Source organism: Tamandua tetradactyla, chromosome 3, assembly GCF_023851605.1.
Source record: "Tamandua tetradactyla isolate mTamTet1 chromosome 3, mTamTet1.pri, whole genome shotgun sequence".
Lineage (NCBI taxonomy): Eukaryota > Metazoa > Chordata > Mammalia > Pilosa > Myrmecophagidae > Tamandua > Tamandua tetradactyla.
Genome location: NC_135329.1, coordinates 163,615,079 through 163,631,175, shown reverse-complemented (window position 1 = coordinate 163,631,175; position 16,097 = coordinate 163,615,079). Strand labels below are relative to the sequence as shown.

The 16,097-nt window shown below is 33.9% G+C and overlaps 1 protein-coding gene and 1 non-coding gene across 13 annotated transcripts in view; one reads left to right on the top strand and one right to left on the bottom strand.

The window, feature by feature from the left end:
* The window catches only part of PMS1 (PMS1 homolog 1, mismatch repair system component), a 124,703-nt gene that overhangs the window by 27,731 nt on the left and 80,875 nt on the right, over nt 1–16,097 (bottom strand). For 7 of the 12 annotated variants that reach the window (XM_077154427.1, XM_077154425.1, XM_077154432.1 and 4 more), the window contains 4 exons: nt 15,743–15,859; nt 6,147–6,269; nt 5,423–5,566; nt 4,372–5,243 (listed from right to left, as the gene is read on the bottom strand). In XM_077154427.1, the coding sequence (XP_077010542.1) occupies nt 4,372–5,243; nt 5,423–5,566; nt 6,147–6,269; nt 15,743–15,859 (1,256 nt within the window). Of the gene's footprint in view, nt 1–4,371; nt 5,244–5,422; nt 5,567–6,146; nt 6,270–11,776; nt 11,958–15,742; nt 15,860–16,097 lie in introns of those variants that run through there. The other 5 variants (XM_077154435.1, XM_077154434.1, XM_077154431.1 and 2 more) reach the window with 5 other exon arrangements.
* On the top strand, nt 1,393–1,579 carry LOC143678616 (U2 spliceosomal RNA). The gene has a single exon (XR_013173395.1). It is a non-coding gene; the product is annotated as a U2 spliceosomal RNA (small nuclear RNA).

Genomic DNA, 16,097 nt, shown 5'->3' with positions numbered 1-16,097 from the left:
TAAGCCCTTGCTGCTAGTAAAGTCTATTTCCTTTCCCCTGGTGGAACCAGCCTGCCGTGCCCCTGGGGGAGGGGCACTGGCCTTTGTGGCTTGGGGGACTTACAGTTCTACGTGGGATCTCAGCTGTTCCACCTGGTCCAGACTGGTGTTCCTGTGTGTCTGGGTCACTGATGGTCCGCCAGCAGTAGTTCTGTACCATTCCTCGCTATTTACTAGCTGCTCTGGAAGATGAACTAAATTCCATACCTCACTAAGCTGCCATCTTTCCCTGCCTCCCTATTACCCACAGTCCTTGTAACCTGACACCTTGGGGCCCATAAGAAGAAAAGAGGTTGACATTTTCTAATGGCAACTGGAATAATATCTTTTGTTGTGAGGCTACAAGGTAACAGCTAACAATAAATTTTGTTAAAATTTACAACAAATTAAGTTGTTATATTATTCCTACTTTCATCAGATCTGGAAACATCTATGTTTTTTTTCTATTCTCAGACAGCTCTCAAATCATCATCTTCCTGAGCAATGCAACTGAACTTTTCTGGACTTACTGTATTCAAAGTTAAATACACATTTCTTTCAATTGCATAACTGTTATTCAGGTAAGAAAATCATTTGTAATTTTCAGCATTCACAACATGGAGGCAGGGCACCTTTAAGACAATACATATGCAGTAAGAATATGTGCTGTGTTCTTCCCTCCTCTTCCTAGTCAAGGCATAGACTAACAGTGATTCATAATTGTCTAAGCCCACATCCTGGTTTCTCTTTTATTAGAAATTAGTGATTTCAGTATCGAGTATTTTCCATTATCTTGTTTGCTATTTTTTTCCCACAATGTAGAACTAGTATATACTTGTTCTTTGTACCATTTACTTTGTATAGTTTTTGCTGCCTTTAGGACTCCAATTTCCCTTCTGCAATACCAAACATACAAAAATTTATAATAGTTAAAGTGTAGGATGTTAACATTTCTAGGATTCATATCTTAAGAGGAAAAGGGCAAAATTCTAAGTTTCATCCCATCCTCAATTTCATTGGTTCCTTTTGTTAAAATGTACTTTTGCATAAGGGCTGGAGTGTTAAATTAATTTTCTTCTTAGCAGCTTATAGCTGTAGCCTCAGATTTCTGCTCTTACAGCCCATTTCTGGTACAGGCTTTGTTTATGCAATGAGTATTAAAATAAATAATTAATTTTAGTAGTTTAAGTTCTCATTTTTTTTTCAAAACGATTATAGTGAGTGTTCCTGCTATGTTATGACCAGTTGTTGCAAATAAATTTCAACCCTATTCAGAAAAAATACTCAATTATCCCTAAAGTATATAATAACAGCCTTATCTCAGGGGATTATTTTAAGGATTAAATGATATAATTCATTTAAAATTCTTAACATATCGCTTCTCAGCCTTTTGGCTAAGATCAAGTGTAGTATCTGTTCTTATCAGTTTAATATCTGATACGTCCTCTATCCAAGAATATATTAAATGGATTTTGGAATTAGGAGGTGGAATAGGAGCTTGCTCCGACCACTCCACGCATCAACCTGGTATTGCAGTACTTCCAGGAACAGTGCACCCACCTCGGGGGAATAAAAAATGTATGAAAAGTTAAAAAAAAAAAATTCTTAACATAGTACTAAGTGTACAGTAAAGCTTAGTAAATGTTACCTATTACATTTACAATTTTAACTCAATCCAGGCAAAACCAGACCATTACTACTAGACCACAGATACCCTGAAAGTAGGGACTATTTGCTGCTATATTCTTAGCATGATGCTTGCCACACCATGGGTTCTTAATACTTATTTATTGAATTGAATTGACAACAAACCAAAAACAGATCAGGACACACTCACTGATAACCTGTCCTACTGGGCTGGTGTTCAACAATTATGTGGATTTCTTCCCAATATAATTACAAATCCAATTATGTGGATTTCTTTCCACATAATTAGCTGTACACTCCAGCTCGGAGATGGTACATGTAACAGAAAGAACTTTTAAAAGGCAAATATATAAAATATGCCTTGGGCTAATATAATATAGACTTCGCTCTTGCCTTAAAAGACCTTATCAACAATATCTTGAAATATTAGGATCCTTGTAAAGTATTAAGAAAAAATGTCATTCCAGTTTTGTAGCGTAAGTTACAACATGATCACTACCATTTACTGAGAACAATTATGTACCATGTGATAATAGCATTCCAAATACAATATTAACAAGTCATTAGCTACATAATGGAATTACAAATGGAGTTCTAGTGTCTATATGCAAAGAAATTCAGCACAGGTGTGTGTTAAGATCTGTGTGAGGTTTTTTTAGGTGATGCTAGGTTTAAAATTGTATAAAACTAGTGTCTCATTTAGAAGAAACGGCTTAAGTGCAACTCATTTTGCATATCACTTAGACATTCTGCAGAACAGCATAGCATTTCTTAGAAAATTTGACTTTATTGTGAGTGGTTCTCACTAGCAGTCTAAGAACAAAGAAAATTCTCTAAGGTACGGCTCTTATAAATAAATTTAAGGGAAATGAAATTGTGTGTCAGAAGACCGGGGTTCACACCTTAGCTCTGCCAGATACTGTGTGACTTGATATGTGTACTTCCCTAAGCTCATCTTCTGTAACACAGTAATACTTATTTCTTGATGTTGTCATAAAGGGATTAAAACTCTAAATGTACCAGACAAATATGAAGTCTTTTTAGTAACATTTTAATAAAAACACTTAATAAAATCTGCTAACTGAAGACAACTCCAAGAACTAAAATAAAGAGGAAAGGACTTCAGAGGTAGAAGGAACCTTAGAGACCACATGATTACAAAGCCCTATTTTTTTTATATAGATGAAAAACTGAGGCTCTCAGAAGACATTCCACACTCCTTGACATGGTTTATATGGTGCTACAGAATCTTGATCCTGCCTACCTCTCTTCATTTCACACTAATCTATGCACATTATACTTCTTTCAGGTCACAGAAAATATTAGTCTTCCTCACACCATAAGCTTCCATTTCTACCACCATTACCCAGCAACTAACTCTCCTCTCTCTCATTCTCTCTCTCTCTCTCTTTCACACACACACACACACACACACACACACACACACAGCCTATCTGGCTAACTGCTACTCTTCCTTTAGATTTCAGCTTTGATATCACTTCTTTTGACTCCTCACTCTTATTAAAAGCTAACTCCCTCTCACAGTAGAAATTAATACTCCTAAATTCTCAGAAAATCATGTCATTCACTGCTGGATGGTAACAGTGAACTAAGTCAATGATTATAAAAAGAACCAGGTAGATACATATGAGATGTGGGTTAGTTTCTCTTTATAGAATTATTTCAGCTGATAACTAAAAAGAAATGGCAAAAGTAGAAAATCACCATATCGCAACCCTGAATGAATTAATAGATTTAGGCAATGAACATCAACAGACAGAGACAAAAAGAGACACAATAGATACTGAAGAAAAAAATTAATATATGAAGATTTCCCCTGTTGATATTAATAGTGGCATTTATTATTATAAATTGATAGTGTCATTCTAAGACTAAATGAGTTAATGAAAAATTCAAAGAAAAAAAAGGTCAGGTGATGGATTATGTTTAAAATTTTTTCCAAATGTCTGACATAATAAATATTGAGATGCCTTCAATAACAATACACAATTGGCAGTATAGCTCCATTCTTAATTTTCTGTTGGCTCACTCAAAACATAATTATTTTGTGTTTATGCTAAGTGCCCTAGGTCAATAAGACCTATTATATCATATTATTTTTGGGAAATTTATTCAGATGATCTGATCTAAAGATGGCAAGTAATATGTAATCATTTTAATCAAAGATAGATAAAATCACACATTTACCTATTATAAAATTTTAGGGGAGAATCTGAATTATACTAAATAGGGATTGTATTAACAACACTAAATTATATCTGCAACATTGGCACAACTTTATATACTGTGCTACATATTTTGGGGACCAATTTAAAGAAGGGAATAGTCAAGATATTTCTTTAAAACCTTTCTATCTAACTGTTTTACTATAAAAGCTTAAAAAACCCTACCAAAGGAAAGTTGCTTAACATAAAACAGAAAAGAAATATATGAAAATGGTGGTTTGAAATTGGGAAGATTGGAAAACCTTAGCAACAAATTTAATAATCTGAAAACAGTTAAGGCTTGTACCAAAAAATACATTATTTCTCAAAATTAACAAAAAAAGTTACTCTAGCCAAGCCAAAAGGCATTTTCCATCCCGCTTTCCCATAAATAAAAGTTAGAACAATTTTTTAACTCAGTGAGTCATATAGAATGGAAACAGTGGAGCCTTCAGGTCACATGAAAGCTCTGGAAACTTACTTCAATTTTTCCTCTTCACTCAATGTCTTCCACAGTTCTTCAATTTGTACTGCTGCATCTTCTAAACTGTTCTTAGAATTTTCTGTGAGAAACTGAGCACGATGTTCTTGAACAAAAAGGGCACTTGCTGACATGGGTTTCTTGATTACTCGATTGCTAATTAAATCATAAGCTGTTAGCTGTCCAGATTTGCTATCTACCACATTTGACTTTTTGTTACAGGAATCTTCACTGACATTCTTTTGCTCAGGGATTAGATGATTATTATTAATTAGCTTACATGCTAAACTTTCTTGTGGCACTAAAATTTTCACAGGTTCAATGTTCTTTCCCATCAAATTTTTAAGTGCGTTTCCCTTACTCCAGTCATCTGCACAAATTTCGAAAGGCTTCTCAGGAACTACTACCTCTTCATTTCCCCCATTCCCACCTATATGGTCTCTATTACCATTTTCTGATTGGGTTTGCTTAATAGAACCAACAAAACAAGTTTCACTGTTTTCACTCTGGGTGTCCCCACATGATAAATTATTGATTGGGATCTCTTGAAACGTGTTTCTCGTGTCCTTATCAATACTTGAATTTCCACTGCGAAAATGACCATCACAATGATCATTAACACAGTAATTACTATTTTCTCCAGATTCATTATTAGGTACATCATTTTGGAAAGAAATGACTGAAATATCAACATCTGGATAATTATTTGCAGATGATCCTGTTTTATTAAGAAGCACATGTGTTTGTGCTGTGTTATTAACAACCATGTCAGCTAAGGAAACATCTGTTTTATTATTTCCACAAGAATGTGAATTAGGTAGTGGTCCATAAGAAGCTGTCATCAGATTTTCAAGAGCAGTTAAAACAGATTCCTAAAAAATACAATTAATAAATGTTAGGGTAAATTATAATAAACAGACAATAAAATTTAAAACAATAGTAAAAAAAAAAAGAAAAATGTAAACAAAACTTTTTCATATGAAAATGGTTAGGACAGCAAAAGTTTTAAATAGCAAAAATTAGTACCAAAAATTATTTCATAAAAGATTACCTTATTTTGTAATAATACTTGACTTTTATCTGGTGTTAAATTTATATCCACATCAGCTGTAGGCATATCAATTTTTACAAAGAAAATGGGATACAAACGGGTAGGTTCCTTTAGGCACTTCAGATTATAGTAATGCCGGATTAACTAGAAATATATATAATAAAAGACAAAAAATTATGTAAGTAAAGAGAGTATTGTTAACCTTGAAACACCATCAAAAGGAACAGATTCAACTAAGAAACTGGAGTGGAAGTAACTGCATATTAGAAAAAGTAGTATCTAAGTAGTAATTCTAATTCAGATCAGAGGTTTTGAACACACATGAAACACCAACATTCACAGAAGTACAAATACCCGATGCAAATGGCTTCATGGTTAAAAGATCATAGTGTTGTGTAAGTTCTGAAGGCCTATGGTTAAAATCCAAACTCTGCTACTTCCTAGCCATGTGACCTAAGAAAGTCATTTAACATCACAGTTTTCTCACAATATATGCATGTAATAATATATCACATTAATAATATTTCACATTTATTGTGAAAAGTAAATGAGACATCATATATAAAGTACCTAGCACAATTAATAAATGTTATTGCAGCTCCGTTCTTTTCTCTTTCTTATATTAGAGCAAATTATTGGCAGTGAGCCTATTAACAATTTGACAAATAACATAGCTTAATTACAGATCTAAGTCAAGTGATATTTTTTTTCTATGAGAAATTACCTTTAATATGTCTTTTTGATATATCGGTCGGCTGTTTATAAAGATTAAACTCCTTTCTGGAGTTGAAAGGCTTGTGAAAGAGTGATCTGCATCATGTTTTGGAAGAAATCCACTTAGATAAATCTGTAATTGTAATACAGTAATTACAGAATTAATTTAATATACACTGTAACCAATACATGTGGTTCCATGGGTCTAGCTATCCACAAAACATTAAAAGGTACAAACAAAGAAATGAATCTTAATCCTAATGTCCAATGAGCCACATGCTTCCTGGTAACCATGTCTTAAGCATTAAACTTTTAAAAAAATGCTGAAGCTATTAAACAGGTATCTTCTGCTTCTCTCTCTTTCTGCAACTCCACCTTAAGGAAAAATCAATACTCTTCATGAAATCTTCATGAATGATCACACTTTCAAATACTTAAGTGTCATAGGACATATAGTATGGATACCATTCTCTGCTCAATCATATCTTCTTTCTGTTTTTTTAAAAAATATTTCTTAATTAACACTGCAACTTTCTTCTGACTGTTTATCTTCTTCTTCTTAACCACCATTTTCTGTAAAAAGGCTGTTTCTATCTTCATACTGAATATGCTATGAAGCCTATCTGACTAGGTTTTCACTTCTCATAGTTAAAAAAAATAATAACTCTTTTAGTCTCTGAATTAACTTTCTCAGGGGTAAACACTGATAGCACTGTGTAGTTTAAAAACTGTTCCACAGAAACTTTGCTGTACGTGGTATCGTTCTGTACTTTATAAATGTCTAAAGAGGAGGAGGAAAATGAAAGAGGTCCTAGAAAAGAAGATTAGACAGAAGTGAAAGTAGAGGGTTAAAGGCAGGGAAATTACTCCTACTTGCACCTTTAACTAATAAACTATTTAAAGGCAATATAGAGAGAGTTATTAAGAATATAGTATAGAGCCATACTGACTTCGTTTGAATCCCAGTTTATATAGCTATGTGATTTTGGTCATGTAATTTAAAATACAGTCTTATAATCTCTTATCTGAAACAACTGGAACTAGATGTACTTCAGAAAAACTAATAGTAAAATTCCAGCCTAGATTAATACAGAAAGCCACCAAATCTGTTAAGGTACTATTTTTAGTTAGGGAGAACCCAGGAGGCTCCTTACCAACATATCCTGTAGGCTGCAACCTATGTTGATGGTTATTGCTGCCCTTGGAAATAAGTGTTTAAAGAGATGCATAACTAATTTTAGACCATTAAGTGCATTATTGTCACAGTGCCAAATTGTGCCAATTTGTAAAAATAAATTAATACATTTAGATAATCCATTACTAAATGATGCTACTTAATTAAATGTAAAACTTCACAGCATTTATAAATGGTGGTATAATTTACCAGGTAATATGAGACCCCTCTTAAAGCATGTGCTGAGCAGCAGGGAGAGCCTCCTTAGTTCCTATTGGGTTTGTAGATAAAAAAATTCTGCCCTGGATAAGAATGAAGACTAAAATAAAGAGGACATACATGATATAGCTAGTATTTTCCTTCACATCACCTTGGTTGGCCACTGAATAATTCTTTTTTTTAAACATTGAGCTATAAAAATGGCTTAGGGGGCGGGCCGCGGTGGCTCAGCGGGCAAAGTGCTTGCCTGCTATGCCGGAGGACCTCGGTTCGATTCCCGGCCCCAGCCCATGTAACAAAAACGGAGAAACAGAATACAATAAAACAAGAAAATGTTTAAAAATGTTTCCCTTTCTTCCTTCCTTCCTTCCTTCTATCCTTCCTTCCTTCTCTCTGTCTTTCCTTTAAAAAAAAAAAAAAAAAAAAAATGGCTTAGGATAACCTTAAGAAATAAAAGTATATTCACGTTACATGGAAAAGTAAAATAAAACAGCAAAATCTTAGAAAATGCTATAAAAACTGAAAATTATACTAGTTCACAGAAAAAGAACATCTAAAATATCAAACCAGTAAAACAAAATCAAAATTAGATTTTCAAGATTCTTTGCTCACCTGGGCACAACCTAAAAAAAAGCAAAAAGAAAAATAGAAATACCTCTTCCCTGGATGCTTTTCAAATTTGGACCTCTGTTCTTCTCTTCATCTCTAACTCCCTATAATCTAGTTTCTACCTCAACCAAATCAATGACCAATTCCAAATAATCTTTTTCTAGGACTCTGAAGCACCTGAAGACACTGACAATTTTTTCTCTGGGAAGCATTCCACTGTATGAGAACGTGTTTCAACCTTCTCTTTTGGTCTTGCTGCTTCCTCCATGTTTCCTTTTCAATCTGCTTTGCTGGTTTCTCTCCCTCTGCTTACTCCCTATAAATGATGATGTCCCCTTGACATTATCATGACCTGTTCCTCTGGCTCTCTCTATACTCTTTCAGAGTAATTTCATTCATATCTACAGTTTCAAAAACTACCCTACCACTGATACTATGATATATATCTATAGGCTCTTTGTATTTCTGGACTTGTCTCTACAAATACTCACTATCTGCAACTGACTGTCACAAAAATGTTCTCAATTTCACCACATTCCAAACTCGAAACAATATTTCATTCCACTTCTACCTTGCTATCCAACTGGCTTCTCTTCCTGTATTCCTTTACTATTCAGTCTGTCAAACCCATTTCCTCTTCTCTACCCTGCTGTTATTGAAAAATAATCCTATTTGGTATCCTCAAACTAATTTTTCTCCTCTTTCAAGTAAGCCTCCATAACACCAAGGAGTTATGTCTCCAAAACAGAAATTGAAGTACTCCTGGTCAAGACAGTGGAGTAAAGTTCATGGAAATTCCTGTTTTCCTCCATCCCTACCACAAATGCAATATAGTGACAGAAAAATCAGTTTTAAAAATTTTCAAAAGATCTAGTCACATAAAAATAAGACAAACATCTTTATGGATGTAAAGGTAATGATGGCTGAAGTCAAAAGCCCCAGGCACACTAGGACCAGAAACAAACTGCATCAGTTGGAAATTAAATTTCGGTATGGAAAAAGAGTTAGAAAACACCCCATGCAAAGCAGGGGACTGGAATCAGTCTTTCCATTTGAAACAGGGTCTGTGAGTGCCCCCTCCAAATGCTTTTACATACTGTGATTACTGGCTGGGGCTGTTTGCCAGGGTCACAAGAAAGAGCAGAGACAATTCCAAAACCAAGAATAAGGTTGAGCCAAGTTGGTTATGGAAAAAGAACTGTAAAATTCCTGGCAGGAGAGCAGCATAAACTACTAATATAACACCTGGTTTTGAACTGGGGCTTCTGGGTAAGGTTGGGGCAAGGAGTAGGGATCGGGTAAATGGAGAAGAGAAAAAACAAAAACAATAAATCCCCATTCAAAATTACTTTGCAAATTAAACTTTCAAAGCATATAAAATAGCATGAATGGGCTAAGAGAGTTCAAATAGTCAAGAGACTCCCTGGAAGTCATTCTTATACACAAGCTTCAGTTAGACATTGCTACCTATCATAACTTGCCAAACCCATTTCCAAACAAAACCAGTCCAGCCAATCCTTAGGAATATTTAAGGCAATATATAAGATTCTACAAAGGTTCCATGCACTAGAGTAACTTTTCAAAAATCTACAACCTCCAAATGGGTTCCTGGACCAGATAAGTCCTGAAACCTAGAGGGCCCAGCCTCTCCAGAAAATCAGCTAGTTCCATCTTCCTATCCTATATTACTGACAGCCCCTTCCAACTTGAAAAAGTTAGAATTGGCATAGCCCAATCACCCCTAAAGATGGGGATAAAGATCAAAGGTGATAGTGGAGTTATACAGAGAAGGTAGGGTTTAAATATGATTGCTGAATCACTAAACTAGTATTCCTTGTAGTCTCCAGTATCTTAGAGCAGCGAGAAGCAAAAATCTAAAATTGTGGAACTGTAGCCCATACCAGACTCTGAAATCTGCTCTACAACTAATTGTTGTGCTGCGCTTTGAAGTTTATTGCCTTTTTTGTATATATGGTATTTTTCACAAAAAAAGTCGATTGTGATAATAAAAAAATATATTTCTTCCTGAGAGGTAGCCCATGACATCTCTGGGATCTGTCCTGTACTACTTGTTGAAGAGTGCTTTGAAAACTATTGCTTTTTTTCTTTCTTTACTTTGCATATATATTACATTATACTTTTTAAAAAAAAGTTCAAAAAAATAGCACTGAATGAGAGCATTTTCTCTTAAGAAAATAGGAATGATAGGGCAATATGTAAAGAACTTTGAAATTAGTAAGTGTAAGAAAAATAGCATCCATAAAAGAATAGAATGTAAAGAAATCCAAATTAGTAGCTATGAATCAAATTTAGAACAGAAAAATTATGAAAATGAATAATCTTGGAAATAAAATTAAAATTTTGGGAATAAAGAACTGGCAGTACTGAAAATTCACCCAGAGCTTAGCAGGGAGTCTACAGAGATAAAAACATCAATGGAAGACAGATGGAAGAATAATCTGAGGAGCCCCACCATACATCTAAAGGAGCTGCAGAAGTTAGTAACAGGAGGCAGCGGCAGGAAAACAATACTTGAAAGTAACATTTTTTTTTTGAAATTTGAAAAAATACAGAAATTCTCAGCTTAAAAGCACATATTCAGAACTTAAGTCCTATAAATAAAAATAAATCTACATGTGGACATATTTCAGTGAACTGCAGGTATCAAGCATAAAGATAAAATCTTAAAAGCTATCAGAAAGAAAAAAGATTTCTTACCAAAGGGATTGTATCATTGATATAACACTTCTCATCAGCAGCAACAGCTAACAGCAAACAATGAGTAATGACTTTAAAATGCTGAGAGAAAATAACTATTGCAAGAGAATTCCAGACATAGGCCAACTGCATTTAAAGAATGAGGGAGAAATAAAGACATTTTTAGAAACTACCTTTTAAACACATACTCTTGCTGAAAGAACTACCACAGGACATACTTCATGAAGAATAAAGATGATGCTAAGCAAATAAATGAGATACAGAAAACAGCAAGAAATGATATAAATAAGTTAATAAATGTAACTGACCAAAAAAAATAACTAGCTCTTCAGTGTAAAAATAAAATCACAGATAACAACATAAACGACAGAACAGGGGATTCAGAGGGTCATGAAATTATGATAAAATCCATATCTATTTGGGGAATGAGGAAAGAATTATGGTAATTTATTAATCAAAAGACAAAGAAGCAAAAGGTATAATAAGTAGATAACTCAAAATAATATGGCAGAAATAAGTCTAAACACACAATAATAAATATATATATAAATATATTCACTCATTGCCCAATTTGTAAAAATGGATCTGAATGTTTCATAAATTTTTCCTATGCCACCTGACATGATGTTAAACTTGTCAATAGAGGGCACTGGAGAGCCATTAGGGTATAAAGGCATTTTATACAGTGTCCTCATTCCACTGCTCACTTAGACACACAGACAACTTCCCAGCACCTTGCTGCTACTGCATATAGGAGGCTCCCCAGCATACACATCCTACAGAGCACACCAGGCTCTCACAGGTCAGATGGCTTCTCCAGCACAGGATCCTACAGCACTCACAACTCCTTGACACCCACCTCCTGCAGTGCACAATGGCTACCTGTATCCAGTGGCCAGCAGGTTTCCCCCAGGACTCACCTCAAGTGGTTTTGTAGCAGTGTCTCTGGTAAAGTACCCTGTGAACAGTATCCCCAGCATCGTAGAATGTGGATTCCCAGAAAATTCCCAAGGGCAGATTTTCAGCAAGCTCTGCCTGTATAGCACTACAATGATTTCTCTGCCATTCAGGGAGCCAGAGTTAAGCCCTCTGCTGTTGCTGCTGATGAGAAGTGTTATATCAATGATACAATCCCTTTGGTAAGAAATCTTTTTCTTTCTTTTAGATCTAGATTTAGATTTAGGTTTAGATCTCAGCCATAGAGAGGAAGGGGGTAGGGGGACAGGTTCTTGCTGGGGTGCTGTCACTCAGCCCAAGTTGGTAGCTGCTCTTTATTTCTGCTATTTCCTTATTCTTTAGATTTCTCTTTTCTTCTTACTAGCCAATTTCTTGTGATTACAAACCCCTTTTATACTTTATTTATATTAAACTTTCTCTATTGAAATTATGTAGTTTCTTTCTCCAAATTGGACTAAGACAAACATCTATTGAAAGACCAGACTCTACCAGACTGTATAAAAAAAAAATTAACTAAATCTATATGTAATTCTAAAGTGCTATAACTCAAGGAAAAGAATATAGGGAGGTTCAAAATTAAAATGACAGAAAAAGCTGTGCCAGCTGGTATAATATTAATATAAAATAAATGACATTTTAAGTAAACAAGTTTTAATAGGGATAAAAGACACAACCTAAAGAGCAAAAAATAATCCACCAAAAAGAAAGAATCATCATGATCTCATAAAAGATGTAAACAGAGCCCTATATATATATAACACCCATTTCTCCCTTCCTTTTTCTAAAAGAATCTCAATATTTTTTAGTTATCCACTCCACCTCTTCTCCTTTAGAAGGGAACCTGATAATCAAAAGCCAATAGACACATAGCATTCTCATGGCATCTTTTACTGGTCCTGAGGTGGGCATATAAGTTAAGGGGCTATTCACTTTGAAGGGAAGAATCACCAGTTTACATTAAGATGTGAGGTTTCTCTGTTTCACATAAGACGTACAGATGTTAGTATATTGTACCACTAGCTTCTGGCAGCCATCTTATATACACAAGATAAACAACCTGTAAGATGACGCCAACATCAGAGTAGAGGTAAGAAGAAAATTTGTATCCTCAGTAACATTACTGAAACCTCTAGCAGAACCTCTAGAAGGAAGAATCAGATAAAAAAATTGGTTTCTTCATTAAGGATGGTAACCAGCTTCTAGAATTAAGTACACTTGTCAATTAGATTAAATTGGAAAGGGAAAAGTTTAAAAATAAGTAAATTTTTCCAGAACCTTGCACAAAATGCCACTGTTCATTAAGCTACTGATATTTTTATCTTCGAAGTTACACATTTTCCCCTAATATTTTAATTTTATTTTTATGTAAAGATCCATCTTAACATATTTTAAACATTCTAAAACAAAGCTCAGATATTTGTATAAGTCATAAAACAATAGTAAATGGGAAATTATGGTGTTTCTAAAAGTTTATCTGCAACTAGAAAATATTCAGTGATAACTTTACTAAGTTTTTCTAAAAAGGATACTGCATATTTGTTTAATTAAAATCCTCAACAAGCTGCGGCTATACCTTGCTGAGGGTTCAGCTACCAATGGATTTCCAATTATGCAAAACTATCATTTAAGTCAACAGTAAAAAGTATCTTGACATTGTGTAAGGGGGGTAGGGGGAGACAAAGCAACAGAGTAATAATTTTAATACACCTTGTCAGAACCTGATTATCTCAAACATTTTTCTCAAGCCTACTGGATCAAAAAGGATGCCTCCACAAATTTCAAATAATCAACATGTTCTCCCTGACCAAAATGCAATTAGGTTAGAAATCAGCAATTTTAAAAAGTTTTAAAGCTCCAGCAATCATTTTCAAGTTTTAATAACACAACTAAATCCACAGATTCATAATAAATTTAAAATAGTTCTTAATATAATTTAAAAAGCACAAGTCACATACAAATGACTGAAACATTTTACTACATTAAAATCTTTTAATCACCAAAGATTAAAAAAAACAAAAGACTTCCCAATTAGACTTCCTATTCATGGGAAACACAGTGATAACATGAGAGGCTTGGAGGAAAAAGACCTGATAAGTGAAACAACTGTCTTCCTAGGAAACAAAGAATTCAAGGAACAAATAAGTTAAACACATAATATCTTCAGAGAGATTCAAGATTTTGTAGCCATAAGAAAGTTATGAAAAAGTAAATTAAAAAAATGATCTTGGAAATTAAACATAAAGCTTTCAAAATTAAAAAAAAGAAAAATTTAACAGAAAGGTTGAAAGATAAAGCAAGAGAGATCTCCAAAACTTACAGAAAAAAAAAAAAGGATGAAAAACGGTAGGAAAAAAAATCAATAATATGGAGTTTCATAAAGAACAAAGAAATAATCAGCGAGATGATGGAACAGTATAACCCAGGGCTAAGAAATAAATGATTCTTCAGACTCAAAAGGGCCTAAACCAAGTGCTCAGTACAATGAACAAATGACTGATAAAAGATCTGAACCTAGACACATCCCTGTAAAACATAAGAACAAATATGAAAGAAAAGATCGTAAAGAACTTTCAGAGAGAAGAAAACATATCACCTAAAAGAAAGAAATGGAATGCACTGATCTCTTCAGCAACAATGCACGTTCAAAGATAAACAATGTCTTCAAACTTTTAAGGAAAAAAACATTTTCAATCTAGAAATTGAAGTCTACCAAACTATCACAAGTGAAGGTGCAAAATGAAGTAATTTTCATACATGCTATGCCACAGAAAGTTTATCTCTTACGTCCCTTTTCTGTGCTAGTTACTATAAGACATACCTCAGAAAAATGAGAATGAACCCTAAGAAAGAGAAGATATGGGATACAAGAAATAATGGAACCAACCAGTATTTCTATGAAAAGAACCCCCAGGGTAAGAGTTGTGCAAAAGGCACAGAAAACAATCAATCCAAATAAAAAATATGTGGGTTTTAGCAACAGCTACTTCAAAAATAATGGAACTGATTACCAGCTATAGCTAGAATAACTGAAAGAGCTGCATTTCATTACTGACACGATCAAGAAACTTTCTTCACTTAAGAAAGAGGAGAGAAAGAACGAAAGAAAAAAGAAAAACTTGCAGAAACCTCAGATAAAGCAAAAAAATATATAAAACATTCCATATAAAAATATGGCAAATTTTGAGCAACTGATGGGCGTACAAGGACATAACTCCATTTAATTGGGACAGGAGGAATACTGTTATTATGCATGGGAAAGAGACATAATTCTGGATCCTTAGAAAATATAAGTCTAATACAATATTTGGTTCTGCAATGAAGATTATTTATAGTCATAATATATATTTCATGTAGGTTTGCAACTTTCAGATACTATCTTCAGACAAAGATTAAAGACTTAAAAATGATTACATAAAAATGTTATTAAGCTTGATAACAGAAAAGTAGGACTAACAAGATTGAAAAAGGAAAGAGCAAGTAAAAGAAACTGTGTGTATAAAAGACCTCATCCAGTAATATCTACAAAGAAAGCTCTACCTACAGCTGATAGATCAAGAAAAGGAATTTGAATAAATATTTAGGATGGGAAAGGAAAAAGGAAGACAAGCAAGCTCAATACTTTTGCTTTCACAGTGAAAAGTAAATAGATGAGATCCTAAATTAAAAACTAATTAGAAAACAGGACTCAATATAAGCACAATATTTAAAATTAAAAAGAACAAATGGAAAAGGCAGAAAGGGAAGTAGGGCTGAGGAAGGGAGGTTAAACGTAAGCTCTGTATGTATTTTTTTCTTGACACTGTTCACATAATTAATAAAACTGTTAAAAGAAAACACAACCAAAAAAAACCTATTACCATCCGCAATCTTGCATAAGTAACCCCTTTATAGGTAAATAAGAATTATTAAAAGACTTTTTTGTTGTATACCTGCGATTCTTCAGAATGGTACTGAAAGGGTTCCATATTGCCCATAATGGCAGTTCCCAGAACTGACATGAGAGCCATCTTGTGATCTGACACTCTGCTTTTCTGCCAAATAACTGCCTAGGAACAAAATAACAGAGAAAAAACTCTTAACACAATTTAGATTTACTAAACTCAAGTATTGGCAGTATTTATTGCTCTATTTAGTGTTTATCCTCACCTTATATTTTCAGTATCATTTAGAAGAGATTCATGATATAAAGTCTGATAAAATAAATCCTAGTTTGGAATTTTGGTAGCTGTATATGTTGCAGTATACAATCTATTTAACTTTTCTTAGCCTTAGTTTTCTCCTTTC